Source organism: Fulmarus glacialis, unplaced genomic scaffold (assembly GCF_000690835.1).
Source record: "Fulmarus glacialis isolate BGI_N327 unplaced genomic scaffold, ASM69083v1 scaffold3141, whole genome shotgun sequence".
Taxonomy (NCBI): Eukaryota; Metazoa; Chordata; class Aves; order Procellariiformes; family Procellariidae; genus Fulmarus; species Fulmarus glacialis.
Window position 1 is genome coordinate 212,309 of NW_009194520.1, and position 15,029 is coordinate 227,337.

Genomic DNA, 15,029 nt, shown 5'->3' on the forward strand with positions numbered 1-15,029 from the left:
CTATAGTCCATTATCAGCCACCTGACTTTTACGCTGTCTTACTGAGCTTTCAGTCTCTGAATCAGCTAAAGGTTGTTCACTTAAGTCTTCCATTTCTTCTTCCCCCGATTCTTTTCCAAGTGCTAAATCCTCCTCTGAGTCATCAGCACTTGAATTTGCTGCATCTTCTCCATCTGAGAGGTCTTTTACATCTGCAGTCTCTTCCACATCATCTGCGGAAAGCTCTGCAGCCTCCTCTGGTTCTTCTAATGCTGCATTCTCCACATTATCCTTTGTAATTGCTTCTTCTAATGAAAGAAGAGTTTCAAATACTGAAGTTAGACTGAATGTCAGAACAATGTCTTTTAAAGTTACATCACCATTCTGAAATATTCACGAACATTATTATTGAAAACTTGTACACGACTATTTTCCTTATTTTTCAATTATTTCAAATAAATTTTCAGTAGTATTTGTCCTCCATTTTCATTTGTTTTTCTTGCATATCAGGCACAAATAGCTTTAATTTTGTTCCACCAAATTACAAACTGAAGACAGATCAGTTTTACTTGGCTTTTGAAGAGGTATCATTATCCAACAAATCAGTGGGAAAGCAGTAAGATACTGGTAAGCTCTGTCAGGTAACAGCTGCTGTTGAGTCAACCAGCCAACTGGATAGCATACTGCACAAGTATGCATAGGTGCGTTTTTCATTTGATAGTGATGAACATCTAAGATTTTGAAGATCACACTTACGAATTCTAGATTTGGCTAAAGTCTTGTTGGCAAGTGTCACAGATGTGTCATCATCTTCACCAGCAAACCAATACACACAAATGTACAATTAAAAAAAAATTACAGTTAAGTTTTGACTCCACTTAATAGCACAAACGTACCAAAAGGTGTTCTGGAGCTTAACACACACGTGGTGCTGACAAGAGACTATTTCGTTTGCAAGTTTTTGCTTCCCACATTCATAGGGAGCAGAATACTATTCAGAAACCCTCCCACTAAGGATCAGAAAGATGTACGTTTTCTTCTTTTATGTGAAGGAGATGCAACACCTTTCCCCGTCCCCCACCTGCAGTCTCTAGATTCATTTGATTCCCTCTATCTCCTCCTTTCCCCAACCACAAATTACACAGAGAATTTTACAGGTTCAGAATGTTGCATCTCCTAATGCAATATAGAGAGTGCGTATTAGGATGTGGAAGTGTCCTGCCAAAGCAAATCCCTTTCTATATTTAAGCAACAGGTCTAGAGAACATGCACTTGCATAAAATACACCCCAGTATCTTTCTTCAAAACTTCCTCATTTTGAATGCATTTAGCCTCTTCACGGTTACGGAAGCTAGAACAAATTACTGGTTTGGTGGTTTTTTTTTTTTTGGTCTGCTTTGCTATCCTCCAGGTGGATGCTTTGACATTGATATTTTAGAGCCCAACTATCAATCCTTGTCAGTGTGACTAAAATGAATACCTGGATTATTGGTTCACATCTAGCTTCTTGATATTGGTTCAAATCTAAGTTCTCCCTCCTACAAATGCACATTTAAACCTACAGTATCTCACCCACTTAAGAGTTCTTACCAGATGTTTCAGCTCTGTATCCTGACTTGGATGGGCAAAGGCAGTCTGAAATCAAAACCAGTATCTGTGTAAATGAAAAAAAGGCATTTATTAGCAAACCATCCCAGCAGCCCCTGCACTACTAAGTATTTTCCTACTCATCCTTTTTAGATAGGCATACAATAAAATTTAGAAAATTGTATTATCTTGCTCGGAGATAAGAGCTGTCCTAAAGAGCTAAATAAAAACACTGAAAAGAAGTGTGTTCTCAGTGTATACCAACCAACATTCTCTGCCTTCTACTCCAAATACTCTGCCTCCTTCTTCCCTAAATTTGTTCAGTATTGAAATGGCTTGCATCTTAAGAAGAGAGGCCCAGAACACAATTGAGGAATTTTTATTTATTTAAAACTTACGAAACCTTCTTGGTCCAGATTTTCTATATTTTGGGATGTTATTCAATTCCGACCCTTGACTCCCCAATACACGATGTGTACTTCCACCTTTTGTGCTTGATTTTGTCTTTTATGGGTTTTTGTTGTTATTTAAAGCAGCCTAGTGTAGAACATATACAATCAAAATGCAAGGAAGATATTTGTGTCTCATTGTCATGTGCTAAGAATAATGCAAAGGAAAGACAGATGATACCATGTTAAAGTAGTACATTTCAATCATTGAAAAGCTGAGAGATTAACTTTGTATTTTTTCAGCTTTTTCAGGTTTGTTTTTAGTGAAGGAAGAAGGAAAGGTTTTTTTAAATCATCATATTCATTTGCTCCTAGTTACACTAACTTGATTGCAGCCATTTGGTGATTAAATTCTACCATGTAGAAAAACGCAGCTGTTTAAATTGTATAATGAAAGACATTTGCTCATATATACCAATTCTGTACATACATTATGTATAAAAATGTGTTTTTGCCTAAATACACACACACTGCTTTGAAATCGCTTCCCTGTACTACTGAGAAACACACTCATGCAATTTTTCTTTATTTCACTAACACTAATATTTGGGGTGAAGGGCAGAGATCCAAGTGCCAGAAACAACCTTTACACTTCCTACATAGAATAGCGATTTAGCAGCTAGTTAAACCAGTTATCAGTGTAACTGTTTTAAACTGTCTTTGCAGTTGCAGAACACACTTGTGGACCAAGCAACTAGTCTGAAAGAACTTCTATTCCCATCTATATCTCCTTTTCCAGCTCAGTTTCTCATTTGATATTGATATTAGAGAGGTCATAGAGCCACATCATTCAAATATTCTGAGAGGAAATAATCCCAGCTCCACAGGTAAAGCAACTTTGAACTGTTTCCATCAGTGTAACAACACAGGGCTCGGGATATGGTCCTTAACATTCGCACATATAGCTAACAGGTTTGTTTCAATAACCTTCCTGATGTTTTGGAGATTGATATATGAATGCACCAGTTCTGGTTAGTAACAAGAGAGGTCAGATTTTTCAATTACTAATGAGAACTCAAAGCAAAAGATCACGGGGGAGAAAGAAGTGAAGTCAGATTTTATTAAAACCAAGTTGTAACCACAAAACTATGCCCTGAATAGAGCAAATCAATTAACCTCCAAATCTTCAAAGCCTTTTCATCCTTTCATTTTGACTAACAGTGCAGGAGCATACTTGCATTGCTAACTCCCACAAATACAATCCCACTCCAGCTAATAAAAATCTCTCCACAAAGCCTGTGTTTTTAGAAAGTTGGAGTCTTTACACAATTCTGACCACACGCATTCAAGCCTCAAGTACAAAAGTCTTAGATACAAAAGGCCAATGTAAAAATCACTTGTTTAGTGGATGGACTAAACAAGCCTAAATCGAAGCATCAATTTCATAAAAAGGTTAACGTATTGAGTGAACCAGTCTTAACCCTTACCAGAAGTAGGTAACAACACTAGAGAGTGGATCTGTAGTACTGAATACTTAGGAATTTTAATAGAAGAGAACAGAATAGACTATTTCAGTTGGAAAGTACATACAACAATATCTAGTCCAACTGCCTGACCCATTCAGGGCTGACCAAGTTAAAGCATGTTATTAAGGGCATTGTCCAAATGCTTCTTAAACACTGCCAGGCTTGGGGCATCGTCCACTTCTCTAGGAAGCCTGTTCCGGTGTTTGACCGCCCTCTCGGTAAAGAAATGCTTCCTAACGTCCATTCTAAACCTCCCCTGGCACAGGTCTGAACCATTCCCACGCATCCTATCGCTGGATACCGGGGAGAAGAGATACATCATTAAAATAAGGTACTTCAGTATATCTTATCAGTGAAGTTTGTTACTTTTTTCACAAGTTAATGCAAAGCAAAAGTTCTAAGTAACTGAGAAAAAGAAAGTAATAGGCTTTCTTACCAAACCCAGGAACAGGCCAATCAATAAGGTAGCTAAGATGAAGATTGCGTAAGAAATCCAAACATGAATTCCAAGAGTGCCAGTGAGGTAGCTATGAATTTGCTGGAAATGAGAAGAAGATACTTAACTTCATACCTAACACCACTTATGATTTATACTGCCATCACCATTACCTAAACTGATACCTAATTAAGCCCTTTCATTTAAGAGTATTTATACTAAAGTCTTCCCTCTCAAGCCCTAGTCATTCTTAAAAGTCATACTATAATTCTTTTGATACCATAAAATCTTGTTTTTCTTTACCGAGTTGTTCACATTAAAAGGCTTTTTTAAGCAAAGAATGCACAATTCCTTCTGCCTAATGTACTCAGCGTTAGAGATGCCATGCACGATCTTAGTGCAGATAAATGTATGAGGAAGGCGCAGAGCATACAGGAAAGTATCACAACATTCTTGACCCTTACATTCTGTAAGAAGGTGGCAACTGCTGGAGATAGACTATTGGGCTAGATGAACCCACAGCATGACCCTGTACATCTGTGCTTACGGCCCCTATTGTAGGAAGGAGACGATACAGTAAGCATCCCTGATAATGACAGTCACAGCACCAATAGAAGTCTATGAAGCCGAGTATTTAAAAAAGGTAACTTAGAACTTCAAAATTTCAGAACCAAAAAAGCAACCAAGTCAGGTTAAAAGCAAGTGTCCTTTTATAGCCACTTCACAAGCACATCACCAAGAGAAAAAAAAGTAACATCATACAGAGCTTTATCCCCATAATTACATCTGGGAAGCAGGGTGGTAGATACTTAAAGTTGCACAAGATCCAAATACATACTTAAATTTGGGAATTCATTCGTTCACTAAAATTGGCCCATTCAGTTCTTACTCAAGCTCTTTAATTCTTAAAAGGAGCCACCCATTCTAAGCAGATACTAAGTGATTTCACTTACAAATTTAAAGAGAATAATCCAAATACAATATTAAGATTTCTTTGAAACTGAAGTCTGTTATTCAAACCTACAAAATCAATTGACTAAACCAAGCATCACAGAGTCAGATAGTCTGGTAGGAAGTAAATTATGACATTAGATCTCTTCCAAGAGTATATCCATTAGAAAACAAACCACAGTCAACATTTACAAAAGTTAAAATATTGAAATTCCAGGGTCTTTTTTTTTTTTTGATGTCAGAACAGCTTCCAACATTTATTAAGGCATATGCAAGAACAGCACAGCAAGAAGAGTGAGGAAATGTACAGCTGAAATATTCATCAAAGCGGAAAGCAAATTAGAGACATTTTCTTCCCAGAGCATTTAATCGAAAAGGAAGGAAACTAGACAGAGGCAACATCATTACACAGCAACCATGGAAGAGAAATGCCAGAAGGCTATAAAAAGTTAATACTATCCAGTGAAAGAAAGAATCAAAGACAGCTTGCACAGGAAACATAAGAACTGAAAGTTTTGTTTGATTCTGGGTTCGTTAGATGCTTACTGGAAGTGATACGAACTCTGTTCAAACTACTACATTTATTTTTTGTAGCACATGTTACAATATTAAGACCTTTTGTTACAATCAAATACAGTCTCTCAACCTTGGTTACACTTGAAGATTTTAAGAAAGAGTATGTTTCCTGACCAAAATTGGCAAGGTCTGAAAATTCTCAGAATCTGCACGCTACAGGAAAATCTTTGATAGCTCCCAAATGAAAGTGTCTTGAAATATTTTTAAGCTCAAAGCATACGTCAGTGTACGCTAAGCATTTCTCCTCTACTTCTGATAATTACTCTACTGTCCAAATTTGTTGTGTTCCTATGTAAATGGCATTGACAGTCTGAAATCCAGATGCAGAAATTCTTACTAAAGAATAAAACCATTACCCTTTCTATACAATACACTAGATGCAAATAACTGCAGAAGAGCATAATATACCATTCTTAAAAGGAACCTGGATATAATCTTTAGGAGTAGTATTAAATGAGAGAACCTGGTAGATACTAAATGTATTCCTGATGTTTACAACCATTTTTGCAGCAACTCTCAAAAAACTACTTTATCATGTTAGCACACTTTGACAGAACGTTTTAACTATACCAAGACAATAAGAACAGTAAGGATTTTCAGTAATTGATGATAATCTTTACAATCAAACGGCCATTTCTGGCAAAGTCTATTAGTACTACAAAATTTATAGTGCAAAGATACTATACACCCAATATACAGTAAATGTAAGGAAAGTCTAACTCCTATAAAAGCATAATAAAAATATTCAATTAGGTTTTGACTTCTAAACAGAATATTATTCTAAGCATAAAGAGGACCTATGGAAAACACTACCATATAGTTACTTACCCTGATCCATCCAGAGAGGTGAAATAGTCCTGCCATGCCATGCATCCTAGAAAACAAAGAAAAGGAAGGAACAGGTTCTAAGGCAGATAGGAGTTGAGATACACAGCAAACTGCCCAGAAACCAGAAAAAGATTCTATCTATGGACTTTCAATGCCATTCAGCCCCTAGTAATTGTCAGAAGGAGGTTACTGCAAATAAATATTACGTTCATTTAAGCCAGCTCAATGCAAAGCTGAAACTCACTGAAACAGTGACTTGAAAGATGACATTTGAGTATAATCAAGAAATACCGATTCCACAGCTTAACCCTGTGCAGCCGTAACCACCTTCTCACCAATTCATAGCAGCATGCAGCCCTGTAGCTCCTCTCCCCATTACTAAATATTCTACAGCTCTTCCTCATCCTCAGATGAAAAATAAGGACACCCACTGGATTTTTGACACGAATTTACACATAATAGCTTTAGCCAGAATGAAATGCAGGGCATTCACATCTCTGGTTCATCTTTTACATCATGCAAGCATTCTACGCTATTTCAAAGCAAATCCAACACTCTGCAAATAAATTCTGATATACTGTATAAGCACTACACTGTTTCCTATTCCAAGGGAGGACACAAGACTTCCTTGTAAACAAACAAACAAGAAATCCTTAAAGATGAAGGCTGCCTGCCCCAAGTAGCCAGAAGTCAAAGTAAAAATCTACATAAACATGTATTTGATTCCAGTACTCAGCAGATATTGAAACTGGCACTTACATAATGCTCAGTGGCGGTACTTTTTTCTTTATATATTTTTCAAAGATGATATAAACAAGCCTTAGTAGGCATAAACAAGAGCAAGCGCAGAAAATAAACTGCTTTTAAAGGTGAGAAACTGGAAAGCAGGCTGTCAATACAGATTGTTTCTGCAAAGCCTACATGTCTAGGGAATAAAGGCCTTTTATCTCTAAGCTGTCAACATAGCACCCTTAATGAATAATGAGCTATAAAGCATATTTGTTGTTAATAAAAACAAAGCGTTACATTATAGAAGATGGAGACTTCCATCCGGCTACAGGCTCCACAGCTTCCCATTTTCTCTCTAAAACATAAACTTGAAGATCTTCCAATGTCCGTGAGCCTCGGTATCTGCGAAATACTCCATCATTTGCACTAAAACCCAAAAATACGCATTAACACAGATAACCCTTAAACTGTATCTATGGTAAAAAACAAAAACCAAAAAACCCATGTACATTATGGATTTTACTTGCTTAGAAAGCTGAACACCTAAGCAGCATGTAACCCATGATGGAAGGTCTCGGTTTTTAAACAGCATGAGCTTTTGCCATTTATTAAAAATGCTATTTTTCTTAAAGAAAAATTCACTCACACTACAGCAAATACAAAGCACATGAGGTTCACAACCAAATCATTTTTTAGACACAACTCAGGATTAAAAGTGTGCATATATATGTGTGTGTATATATATATATGCATTACTCACAATACCATGACATAAAGGTTTCAGTATTTAAAGGATGACATCTTTTTATTGGAGAAAAGATACAGCAAACATCTTTCCTGATCTGTTTTTAATAGTATTGATAACATGGGAACTTAGTAAAATCAGTTAAACTAAAGAAAAGCCTCAGATGAGGACTTTATCAATACAATCAAAGCTCTGAACAATAACCTGAACTGAAATAAAAAGTCACTATTCCTTCATTTTTACCTGCATTTCAGAGTTACAGTTTAAAACAAGTGACAAGTAGGAGTCAACAGCTACATATTGGTACTGAGTCAACAGATGAAGAATTCTAGCAGTAAGAGAAGCAGTACAACCACCAGTGGAAAATTTCTGTACTGTTTTACATGTGACCTATGCAGTCAATCATTCAAATGAGGAATTTTAGTGACACTTATATAAGGTCAAGTGTGTCTGCTCACATACGGTCAGGTTTCTAGAAGCCAATACTGCAAACTTGCACCAATTTTTACAAATGCTATTAAATGTTTTCTCCAGACTGAGAAAGCATCACTTTTATCTAGGTACAAAACTGTTTGTAGGAGAACCTTCCACCATAAGTTAAAAATACATACTTTATGTTCATTAAGTGTACTGAGCTCCTGAGAAATATTTTAGAGATTGACAAAAGTGAAACAAGCCAGTTGTTCATTACATCTCCTATCCCACTGTTCAGACAGGACAGGAAAAAAGAATACGTACTGAAACAGACGACTGTTTCTAGTATGACACACTTACTGGTAAATTGTAGGAAGTGTTGTGACAAAGAAACGACCACTCAAGCCTAGAAAGGGAAGGAAAAAACCACATCAAACGGTTAAGTAAAACTGAAATTTCTCAGCATTCTGACTTACCTATAAATACCTACAGATCTGTATTTGTAGACTAGAAAGCAGCAGACTGCATAGCTTTTACCACTGTTTTGTAAATATGGGTTTACAGTTTGTCTTCAGAAATGCTACAAACAGTAATAGATACTAAACACCGTTGACAAATTAGGGAGAAATGCTTAACATGAAGAATGTTTACTACAAGGTAATTTTTCTACATGGATTTCACTAATCAATTATTTGCACACAGCTGAAGTTTTTGACCAGACCAGCAGTGTCCAACCAAGAGAAAGGAGAGTCACACAAATGCACCCATATTCCAAGATGCTGTGTGCTTGTTTCTGTGCGTAGTCTCATCCAGACGACCTTTGTTTCATCTAGAAAGTTGGGCCACTAACAATAGTAATGACAACAATGGCTTACAACCTCTGGCCCCTGATTTTAATTCATCCTCTAGCTGATTTTAAATGATTTAGAGCTGCACATTTCAGATCTCAGGTACTTCAAGTCATTAAATAAATTAATCTTTGTATTTGCTTCTTCCAAATAATCCACATACACTGCACAACCAGTCTGTTCTTATATCCTGTAGGAAGGCTCAATCCCTCTCATAAACACGACTGTAGCAAGACAATGTTTTAGATGTTTCTACGTTCTTATCCTTCCTTCCCATACATCATTCCTCTCCAGGTAAATACAAATGATATGCCAACAGATTGATAATAAAGCTTGGCATGTCTCAGCATTCAATTCTGTAAAATATTGCAAGTTTAAGCCATGAGAATAATTTTTAACATCATCTAGAAGGGTGGGTCATGTCAGTTTTTTGAGCATCAGACATAAGACAGAAGAAAGGACACAAAGTTTCAAGCAGGGCTTCAAGAGGCTGATGGAATTGATCCCCACACTGAACATGGGTGTTTCACTGACTGGCAAATATGTAGTAATCTTTTTACAAGTATCACCCTAGACAGTGACAACATAATGCAACTCATAGGACAGAGAAGTTATCCGTATCATCAAAAAGCAGCTTGTGGGGGAGAAGATGTTTAAAGTTCTTTGGCCTTCCACTCAGTACTGCTACAGAGTAATGGGTGCAAGTGCTTCCAGCTTCACCGCTGTGTTAGGTACACCATTGGAGACCTCCCAGTGTATGGCTTAATTGCAGAAGAGTCAGCTGTGAAGCATAAAGCTCCCAAACATCTCAAACAGGTTGTCTGTACAACTCAAATAGCTAAGTTGTCAAGTGAAGACATCACTCCTCCCCTCTGCTTCCAAATCTGACGAAAAGTCAGAGCTACTTGACGCTACCACCCCCTGGCAATTACAAAAATCTGCAAGTGAGAGGAAGAACTTGCCTTAGTGTTTAGTAATATTAACTATTCAACACATCCAACTTAAAGACTGCAGAAATGAAAAGCATTTTGTGTGACTAATGCAGTCTATTTTGGAAAAAAAAAATACAGCAGACTTCAGAGATCATCAACCCCTAGATAAGCAGTCTAACTCCATTAATAAGGGCTACACTCCTCTAGCTAGCAATTACCAGTCATATAACGTGCCACTAAGAAGAGTACAAATGAATTATTTAACTTTTCCTTTTATAAAGTTCTGTGAAAATCTTTTGGGAAATTAAGTCCTTATTCAGCCTTCAATAAAGCAAACATCTTTCGGCACCAGGTAGTTAGCCATGGAAAAGTATTGTACCAACAGAGTTTCTGCCATTAGAGACAAAGATGAGACACACTGAACTAAGCCAGGTATTTTTAAAAGTTTCAGTAGTAATGTTTTTCCTAGTGTGAATGCCCCTATGGAATAGGCAAAAAAGGGTTGTGGGTTTTTTTGTTGTTTGGGGTTTTTTTTGAAGATGTTTAAATCAAACTAAGTGCAAACATCTTCAAAGTTCCAAAAAGGAAGTCGTTTTCATTTCAATTTTTCAGCTTTCTGCCTTTATTGCTGTAAGAGGCAGGGTGGTGGAATCCTTTACAAAAAAGCTAAAAGCTGCACCAGCACAGGGAGATATAAAGTAAACAAAAACACAAGTGTAACAGAATTAATCAAGCAGAAAGCACAGCTGCACAAGAAAAACTAGGTGGAGAGCCATAAAGAACATAATAAGCTTAAGAGCAGAGAAAGTCATGGGAACACTGAAAGACTCTCTGAGATTCTTACAAATGCTAGTCAGGCAAACAGAAAGCAAAATAGCTAGCTTGAATCTCTCTTACCAGTAGCCTATCCTAGAGCAAGTACCAATGGTCTCAGAATGAACAATGAAATCTATAAAAGATAAAATCTGTTGCCAAAATGCATCTAAGCATCCCCAAAACTTTAGTTGGAGGTTTGTGGCTTATCTAAGGCACCTCCTCAGAACAGTAACACCAAATGTGAGCCAGCTACAAAGAGCTAAGAATAGACAGTAAATTGTTCTGGTGTATGTTTAACACAAACTTAACTGACTAATAGTTTAACTTGAAACATAGTTTAGCATCTGTCTTTGTTTGCAAATCAAAAACTGACACACATCCATTATGAAGTCAACAGCTAATCAAGAATAGGAAAAAACCTTCAGTATTTGCACACGCACACACACACCAAAATACACAGAGAATATAGACGCCATCTAAAAGCACAGCTGCTTTCATGAAACAACTACTCAAAGAAGATTACAGAAGATCCAAGAAGTCTTCTTTTAAATCACAGGTAAATGTTGTGATTGGAAGCTTAAGAAAGGCACCACAAATATACAGAACTTTGAGATCCAGAAGCATCTCCATTACGTGCTCTTGAAATACTGGATGTTTCAATACAAAAGATGAGGAAAGAATAAGCGCTTTAAGACTAGTACATCAAGTGACTGAAATATGCTGTAAAACCATTAAGGCTCTGGTGGATTTATTCTTTGGGCATCTGCTGTAATTAAGCACCATGAATGGCTACTTTCTCCTGCAGGTTTTAGAAGTGCAATTTTACGCAACTCTGCACTCATCTAGTGGCTTTCCCCTAATTTAACGCGTTTTGACTACTTCAAATTTGATGAAAGGGTTACATAACCAAACCTAATTAAGGTACCATTGTGCAAGCAAGAACAGGAGATAGAGCACTTAAGCACACCAACCGAAAAGCCTATAGTAAAAATACCTCAATAACTTTGGAAAGCTTCCAAAGGAGCTCATATACCTTCAAAATTACATCAGCACCGAAGGTCAAATATGTAATAAATCTTTGGTTTCCAGTTTGAGTGTTCATTAGTTTTAGAAGTGGCTACAGTTTTCATGCTTTGTGCTGAACTGGATATTGTTGGTATATTACTCATGCTTTGGTATAAACTCATCATTTTGGGTCAGTCCTTTGACTTGCAGAAGTCAAATATCCTCAGAAGTCAAGACTCTCAGCAACATTAGAAATTCAAATATTTAAGGAACTTCTGGGTAAAAGTCACATCTAAGATCTTAAGAATCTGGCATCACCCAGCAGTCAGAAAAATTTAGACCAAAGGAAAGTATCAAGTACCTGTCCCCTTCAGGTCCCAACACTGCCATTCAAGTTTTTTACCAGGAAGAATAATTCCTTTGAGATCTCAAGCATTTTATTTTTACAGCCTCACTTCTGAAAGTGCATTTTTAAGTTACAATCATATCCAAATGCCACAATCAAGATTGAAATCCTTTTATTTGAACACTGCATAAGCAAAAGAATCCCTGTCTAATCGGGAGAAAATAACAGGACCGGATTATAATGGATCCCCATTTGCAGCCTTAACTCCAGAGTAACCGTTACTTTGTTAAAGTGAAGAGGTTGGCTTTCAGTTTACATCTATGAAAAAAAGTTAATATTCAAACTCATCTGTTTAATAAACTCTTCATGATTAGTATATGCACTAAAGGAGAGCCCCATATTGGCAGCTTTTTGGCATAAGAGTTTTTGTATACTTCTAAACTTAACAAAATATTAACCTACATGAGATCTAGAACAGCTGGCATTTTCTTGTGAACTTAAATTGCTGTATCTGAGACCAGAGTTTAAGTAATTTCCCTGCTGTTAATTTGGTAAAACGAACTTGTTCGGCATGTTTTCAACTAATAAAATGAACACATTTTCCACACACTTTATAAGGCAAAAAATATCAGTAAAGCTTGGCCTTTTTATTCTAGTAACATCTCTGCCTAACTCTGTCAGTCTTTTGATACTGCCGATAAAATCTTTTATCCCCTCAAAGCCAAAACAAGCATGAAGCATTCCCAAGAGATGCAGAGGTTTAAACAACATTAGTACTGCTTACACAAACATACATTCAAAACTTTGAAGGGAGTCACTAAAGGAATAAGTAAGATTGTATTCATGCTTCTGTGGATAGTTAGGAAACCCTTTTTGTAAACACATTTGCATATGTCCATCACCAACAGAAAACAACAATAACCATCTGTACTTTAAAGCACTACTACAATTAAACAAGACAATAAACAAGCACCATCATGGAAACAGTTAAGATCTTATTAAAGCAGGCTCACGCTGTGGTAATGCTACCACACCCTGAAACTCTCGGTAACTGGAGGCTACAGAACTGGATTCTTCTGCAGACAGTTTGGAGGAGAGAGGAATGAGATAGGGAACAGCTTTCAGTGAAGTAGATTAAAATAGAGAATAAGCCCCTTTTAATACAGTGTTAAGCCAGATCACTTCCCCAATTCTTTAAGCTTTCAAATTGAATTTATAAACTGAGGCTCACAGACATTAACTATGGAGAAACAAAATGTGGATAACATTATCTTGACTTAGAAACCTCTTTTCTGACTTGGCTGGTATCCTAGGTACTCCAGTAAAATAAAGCACATTCCCAATATAAGTACCACTTAGTATCTGAATAATTCCTTTTATTAAAACAGTCTATTTCATACTATACCTGGTTCTTGAGTGACATCCACCTTTCCCACAGTGATATCTAGATGTTCGCTTTCCTTTGCAAAACTCTCCCATGTCAATTCAATCTGTTGACAAGCTGGACACCAAGGAGCATAGCTAAAGGGGGAAGACAGGTTAAATATTTTAATATTCTTATGCTTATAGACATTCAAATTTACTTACTGTACAGAAAAAATACAAACATCAAACACAAAGGAAAAAAAACTACAGTTTTTCTTAATCAAGTCTACTGAGTAAGACAATCGAGTAGTTTTTTATCAATCCCTACGTTCCTCCTCATGTTATTAAAACAAAAACAAATCTCCACAGACTTGAGGAATTCATATCCAAACCCCTCACCACTTGTGATTTATTCTATTTACATACGAAATAAATCCATTTCCACGGCAGCTATCTGAATTATTGAAGCCAGGCTGTCCTCTGAAGTGGTATCCTTCAACGTAACATTTTGTATTGATTTCCCACACCTCAGAACTTCTGAAAATTACATTTGCCTTAGCCCACTACTCAATACATCAAAGCACGCCCTTTTAGATAGCACTCTATTTTGAGATTTAAAAAGAGTGCACATCGAATTCCTACTGCTTATACTGATTGTCTTTCTCAAGTCTTGTTTTTTCCCAGGATTCATTTCAGCAAAATAAGAAAGCATGTTTCAAGAGCTGAGTTTTCTATACTACCAACTGGAATAATCAAACCAAGTTTGCAGTTATTATTGATAATATCAACATGAAGACAGAACAGCTAATAGGAAAGGATAATATCAGATAATGTTTAATGTTGATAAAACCTCATTTGCCATCTTTATGTATTTTACCCTAACCTGGTTGACAAAGTCCGCATCAAACTTGGGCAGCTTGCAATGGTCTGTCATATATGCAATTAAGGTAATACAGAACAGCTAGGTATAGCATGTAACTGAGACATGGCAATTGCCCATACACAGCCTTATCCGTTTACAAATGAAAAGAGACCCTTACACGGTTTAACCTAATTTATTGGGGGGGGAGGTGGCAATGTATATATGGAGGTTTCTGACAGCAAAAGTAGTGGGTCTAGAGACACGCTACTTCTCACAGTACTCCATATATGCTACCACGCTCCTCATCCATTGTTAACAACAAAACCAAATTTCTTTATGGGCAGAGTCCGATATCCTTAACAGCCCACATAACCACTACACTAACTGGGAACGTCTACAAGGAACTCCCTTACTCCTTCAGTTTGTCTGCCAGCACTACTATCTGACCTAAAGAGTGGCACTTACTTTCTCTGGCTTGTCTTTGGATCAGGATTGCTTACTTTCTTAGTGGCTGCAGCCAGAGATCTCCCCAGCCACCCACAGATGTTTCATGTAAATAAGACTGAACCTAAACCAGGTAATTTCTCACAGAAGAGGGAGAATCAAATTTACTCTGAATGCTTCATGGCAGTTTTGAAACCTAAGTATTTTAAAAAAGGAAATCTTGTCATTTGGAAGTTAAAAGCATACAATTT

At 36.8% G+C, this 15,029-nt stretch overlaps 1 protein-coding gene across 1 annotated transcript; it reads right to left on the minus strand.

Moving 5' to 3' along the window:
* Positions 1-13,628, minus strand: TMX4 (thioredoxin-related transmembrane protein 4; the record flags this gene model as incomplete). Its single annotated transcript, XM_009587774.1, has 7 exons — positions 1-284; positions 1,570-1,633; positions 3,918-4,019; positions 6,273-6,318; positions 7,299-7,427; positions 8,521-8,566; positions 13,513-13,628. Coding segments are annotated over 7 exons (787 nt in total), but the record flags the coding sequence as incomplete, so codon positions are not given.
* Between the last annotated feature and the right edge of the window lie 1,401 nt (positions 13,629-15,029).